Source organism: Ptychodera flava, chromosome 5 (genome assembly GCF_041260155.1).
Source record: "Ptychodera flava strain L36383 chromosome 5, AS_Pfla_20210202, whole genome shotgun sequence".
NCBI lineage: Eukaryota > Metazoa > Hemichordata > Enteropneusta > Ptychoderidae > Ptychodera > Ptychodera flava.
In genome coordinates, this window is record NC_091932.1 from 10,072,601 (window position 1) to 10,078,737 (window position 6,137).

Sequence of the window (6,137 nt, forward strand, 5' to 3'; positions counted from 1 at the left end):
ACCAGAAGAAGCTATCACACATGTCTAAATTAACAACGGAATCGAAAAGTTCAAGCAAACCGTCGAACACACGGTTAAAAAATAATGACTATCTGCGAATCAGTTCGGTATATAGGAAGATATATAGTTTTGTGAACCATATGTGGTGATCAGTAAGTCAGTGGATGATCTTTAACTTGTAGACTCCACATTTAATTGTGAAGATAATCAAAAATTGCTAAATATAACAAATAAATCACGATTTAAAGTTGTCGGCATTTACATATTTTTATTCTGATAAAATGAAATATAACAACGGCGATACTATCAAACAAGATTACGCAATCAGATATTTTTCCTGAAATCAGTCTCACACAAAAGTAATCTTGTGATTGAATCATGATGATGTGTTCGTATAGTGGTTATCCATTTAAGCAATTTCTGATGACAGTAAGCTATTAGCAATCATGTACTGAAAGCATCTTTGAGCAATACAGTTTTGCTCGACCATGCTTTGTGGAACAATAGAGGTGATCTCAGAAAGTAAAGTCTGCAAATTTGCACAATTCTCTAAAGTAAATTGTACAATCCCAATAAAGTATCAAACAATATAAATGCAATTTAATAAAACATGTCACAAACACCGCAATACAATAGAAAATACTACAATAATACATTAATATATACAATAATCATTAAAGATACCATAAATTTCTCTCTTAAACTTCATGATTAAACACTCGAGTAAAATGCAATAGTGCACACCTAAGTAAGATAGATAATGATCAGCTTAGAATATTTAACAACATTTCTTAAGAGTCAAATCTTGAAATCATTAAACCCTATTCCTTATAAATGTGATTCGTCGCCGTCTGATTTTTTTTTTTGCACCATAAGATCAATATCCTCGCATTGACTTACACTTGACAAACAGCGTTGGTTCATTAAATCGATTAAAGACATTGGAATTATTAGAGCAGTTAAACTCAACTTGTCACAGATTCATGAATGTTAATTCTTGGAAACCGATCACAACGATGAAGTGCGGAATATTTCAGAAGCTTGCAAATAGTTAAACTAGCTATGTGTCAGTATATGATTATAATGTATCGACTTGTATATTGGAGGTTGTCAAAATTAAACGTGATTATCAATATTTTAAACTACAAAACTGATATAAAGTCTTTGTCTGCGGAATAATTTGTTGTAAGTTTTAGTACATGTAAAAATTTATGAAAGCATTCCAAGTCATTGCTAACCTTTTCTGTCATAGGATTTGCCTCGATGATAAGATATGAGGTCCAAACAAACTACACATTTGCAGCGTCACATTAGTCCATTTGCATGTGGATGAGTAAATCAAATGATATTATTTTTGCCCTGACATGTTGGACCTATTTATGTCGATCGGAATTGGTACTCTATGATTAATGGGGATGTAGTCAAAGATTCGATCCGACCGAAAGATCGAATTAATCCGTCGATTTGATTTCCGTCGTTCAAATTGGCGGAACATTTGATCGAAACAGTGGAGTAGTCGTTGAACGGCACAGAACCAAGTCAGTATAATTATTGCGATCATTTTATGGCAAGGCATGAACACGTAACCCTCTGTGTTACTGTTTGCAGATAATATTCTTTTAATGCCCGAATCATTTAACTTTTTAGGCATCAGATTCTTGAATAGAGCGTAATTGTTCTCCATTGTCATGACATTCTTCTGAAGAATCACTTCATCAAATCGCATAATGGAATGAGAAATTAAATCTACGAAGACCCTCAGTTTCTGCAGGTCGTATTTAGAAATTTTATCCACGTTCAAAGTCAATAGTTTTGGCATAAGAGCAACGCACGCATCAAATGAATCTTTTCTTTTGGTTCCACTTTCAAACAATATGTCAAACAACATTTCAGCACTGCAATCAAAATGATAACATTCATTTGATTTGTTATCCAAATCGTCGTCGTTATTGGAAGTTTGCTCGTTGAAATAGTCACTGCCACTCAAGGCTTCAAATAGCTTATTTACATCATCTCCTAAGGCACCCGCCAAAAACTTTAAGAAGGTAATATTGCCCCTCATCCAGTATTCTTCTGTTATTTCTGAAAATTTTGCAGGATCGTTATCGTAAAGATTCTTGACATGTTCGGCTGCCAAATATTCTTGAAATGTCGCATGAATGAATTTATATCGAGGACATTCCGATAAAAACGGTTTACTTTCTATTGTTAACAATCCAACGTTTAAAACGTTTGGGTAATTTGAAATGTCTTCGTTATTTACTGTGCTGCTGTCTTTGTTCAGGCAATTAAAAGCAATTTTACTAAGGCGATGCTTCATGCGTGTACTTTCCTCGGTTGTTTGGTCTTCACATATGCCTATTTTGTGTAAGTGCCATTTTACTAACATGTCAACTAAGGATGACACTGTATAGAAGTCTGTTTTTGACACGCAATGTCTTCTATTTTTCATCAATATACTCCATAACATCAGTGCCATGAGTGGACATTCTGTTACATCGCTCAAAATATATTTATCGGGCTTGTCATATAGTAAGTCAACTAAATGTGATATGTTCATAATTTTGAGCGACTCGCATGGGTCGTCATTTGATTGGGTGGCTCTGATGTGTTTCTGTACGAAATCTTCTAATGCGACCTCATCTAATCCTTTGATACACAACTGAGTATCATAACTCTGTTTGCTGTTCTTGTCCCTGACTTTTCGAGAAGTCACGACTACTACACTATTCTTAAGCAATGAAAATTTCTCTCTGACCACCTCCTTAAAATATTTTGGCAGGTTCTGAACTGGAACCTCATCGAGACCATCAAATACAATGCAAATCTCAGATTGATTACTTTGAATATAATTCCACAAATAACTCTTATCCTGGTCACAAAAATCAAGATATAAATCAGAAATAACGTCTATGAGGCACTGCTTATCAGGATTATTGCGGTGATACTCAAAAACATCTCGTAACTCAAGAAAAAAGAGAAGCTTGAAACGATTCAAATCAACATTTTCTTCACTTGCCCAATCAAAGGCCAACTTTTTACAAAGCGTTGTTTTTCCACACCCTGGATCTCCCTCTACCAGAATCCGTCTTGGGGGAACACGGGCATTTCTTGATGTAAACATTTCAGCCTTTCTAATGTTTCTTTTATCTTTTGCCTGAAGTTCAAGTTCGGTGTATACGTCTTCAAGCTTCAACCTGTCAGTTCCATCACACCAAGGAAATGGAGTTATGTTAGACCATTTTTGATAAGTTTCCTGCAGCCGGTATCGACAACGATATACGATATCTGAAAGTGGATGGGGAAAATAATTTACTTTGGCGCATATAATGATATGCACAGGACGACTTAAAGTAGTATCTGAGAGTAAACTAATAAATCCATGCATATCCATCCATTGATACACACACACACCCACACACACGCACCACCACCACCACCACATCACACGTACATACATACATACATACATACATACACACATACATACATACATACATACATACATACATAATACATACTACATACATACATATACATACATACATACATACATACATACATACATACATCGTAACATAAAGGAAAGAAGCTGGAACTAACGATGAGATTGATGTATAACTGGAACTTATTTATTGAATACGGAACCATAACTGGGCCTACAGGCCCAGCCGCTGATACATGAGTCTTAGTTGATCCTAGTTACTAGTTTCGGTCACTCCACTAGAGAGTGATCGTGGTCCAAAGTTCTTGTTTCGGTCAAAGTTCTAGTTTCTGAGTGAATGTCCTGTCTCGGTCACTCCACAAGAGAGTGACCGTGGTTATCGGTCCTCCAGTTCTCCTTTTTCCTCTGAGTTAGTGTGTCTATTTATACAGTATCTTGGCTATGTCGGATGCCGACGCCATAAAGAATATAATAAGACAATACTTTGATTTACCGACATTAGAAAAGATTACAAAAGTAGAAATTATCACGTGCCCGTGCATGGCTTGCTGAATTCTTTTGTTTCAAACCACGCCATGAATAAATTAAAATGAAAACAACGGCTAAATATTGCGATTGGTTGAAACAAGATAGAACATGGGGGTAGTACGCAGAACTTGAATACCATCATGGGAAAAATAAATTACGGACAATTCTTTCAAATGTGTAAATGAGCGATATCATATGTCGATACTGTGCTGGTATTTCAAGGCGACAGCATTGTTAGAGTCCAAACAAAGAAACGTCGCTTGATCACTCGCGTCCAAGAACGCTAATGTATTGTGAGCGTGAAATTTTACTATTCTGTGCGCCAATTTGGAAGATTATTACACATACATACATACATACATACATACATACATACATACATACATACATACATACATACATACACAGTTCACATATTTCATATCACATTTTAAAAGTTGTTTCCCATGAGGTTGCCACACAATCATGGCGATAACTCAACATCTCGGTGATGAAAACTGCAATTGAAGTTGTTGAAATAATAGTTAATTTGTACCCACTCAACATTTAAAAAGGCAATGCAGAGGTAGTATATGCAAGTTGCATTCACTGTCATTTGCATTACTATTCATTCAGCCGAAAATTATATATTCTATATAATTTTGAATATGCAATTTTCGGCTGAATGACTCTGACATTGTCTATTTATGCAGCTTACAATGGGCAATATAACTGGAAATGTACTTTCGTGAATGCAACCTGCAAATTGACCAAAACATTATACAATGGATTATATATTAACTCAAGAAGAACACTCGAAATGATCATACGACAAGTTACTTTGTTTCAAACGGGAAATAGTAACGACACGGAGCAGCTGACAAATGCATGTAGCACTGGAACACGCACCTGTATCATGGCCGCCACAGTACAAGGGTCGTGTTGTTATTGTTTGAGTAATTCCAGCATAGGTCTTCACCTTTGCTTCATATTCTGCCACTGTCTGTATCAGGGTTGTACGATTTACATGCTCCAATATGTCTCTGAGAAGACGTAGATCATTCTCGCCTATATGGCCACGTTCTTCCAGATACAGGAATATTGCAGCGGGATCTTTTAACTTCTCGATGTCCCGCTTTGGAATTTGAATACCTGTCAACAGGTTTCGTATTTTGGTCTCCTCTTCCTTACCGAGTTGGGAGTTTAAACGGATGTATAAATCACGCAAAGGGTGAATACTTGACGCCATTGGTGAATATAGCAGTGACTCCGTTCAAATCCTCCTAGTAACGCCAATGTTCTGAAGAAATTAAACCCTACTCGTTGCGACGTTATCGACTCCGTCAGAGCAACGTCCTTCCGGGTGCCGTTGTCCCAGTCAGAAACCCTGTACGAACTACGAGCATATGCAACTGCGCAAATAATTAAACGGCAGCGACTGTTTGTGAAGGGCGTGTTCTGCCCCAAGTCTGTCACTTTAAGATTTGTCCAGCTTTTTGTTTAAAATTCCTATTTCAATTTCCCAGAAGCGATGTTACCTTTGCAGTTGCATAGGTTCAAGTGCAATGCTGGGTAAAAGTGGTAGAAGCGAGGCTTATATTTAAACGGAAACATGTTTAATTTATGATATCAATGGTGTGGGTGTCAACCAATCACGGTCACAACACGTATCTTCGATTCAAAGAATACTGATTCAGAACAAAATTCTCTCACAGGTATTTGTTCAGAGTATCACTCTCCGCCTTTCATTTTACAGGAAAGTGAAGTCAGGAACTCATTTTTGATGCAGAACACCAGAAAGGCTGCAGGTCCAGATAACGTATCTACGTCAACTCTGAAATATTGTGCCGACCAACTTGCCCCTATATTTACTGACATCTTTAATGTTTCTTTACAAGAGTGTAAAGTACCCGCTTGTTTCAAATCATCAATAATCGTGCCAGTCCCAAAGAAAACGAAAATTTCATGTCTGAACGATTATAGACCTGTAGCCCTGACTTCTGTTATTATGAAGGTTTTTGAACGTTTTGTATTAAGATATCTTAAATCTGTCACTGGTCCATTTCTAGATCCATTCCAATTTGCATATAGGGCAAATAGGTCAGTTGATGATGCTGTTGCTCTTGGTTTGCATTTTATTCTTCAACATCTGGAATCCCCTGGTACATACGCACGAATCCTTTTT

The 6,137-nt window shown here is 36.7% G+C and overlaps 1 protein-coding gene across 1 annotated transcript; it reads right to left on the bottom strand.

The window, feature by feature from the left end:
- Window positions 1-259: 259 nt before the first annotated feature.
- Window positions 260-5,316, bottom strand: LOC139132971 (NLR family CARD domain-containing protein 4-like). Its single transcript, XM_070699304.1, has 2 exons — window positions 4,862-5,316; window positions 260-3,288 (listed from the first exon to the last, which is right to left on the bottom strand). Exons 1-2 carry the CDS (start codon window positions 5,199-5,201, stop codon window positions 1,349-1,351), a joined length of 2,280 nt encoding a protein of 759 aa, XP_070555405.1. The 5' UTR covers window positions 5,202-5,316; the 3' UTR covers window positions 260-1,348.
- Between the last annotated feature and the right edge of the window lie 821 nt (window positions 5,317-6,137).

Bases quoted from the DNA above. Each gene is read 5' to 3' on its own strand.
- LOC139132971 (XM_070699304.1), bottom strand. From the start codon at position 5,201: ATGGCGTCAAGTATTCACCCTTTGCGTGATTTATACATCCGTTTAAAC. The intron at 3,289-4,861 runs GTGCGTGTTCCA...ATCCACTTTCAG, and splicing joins CTGTGGCGGCCATGATACAG to ATATCGTATATCGTTGTCGA.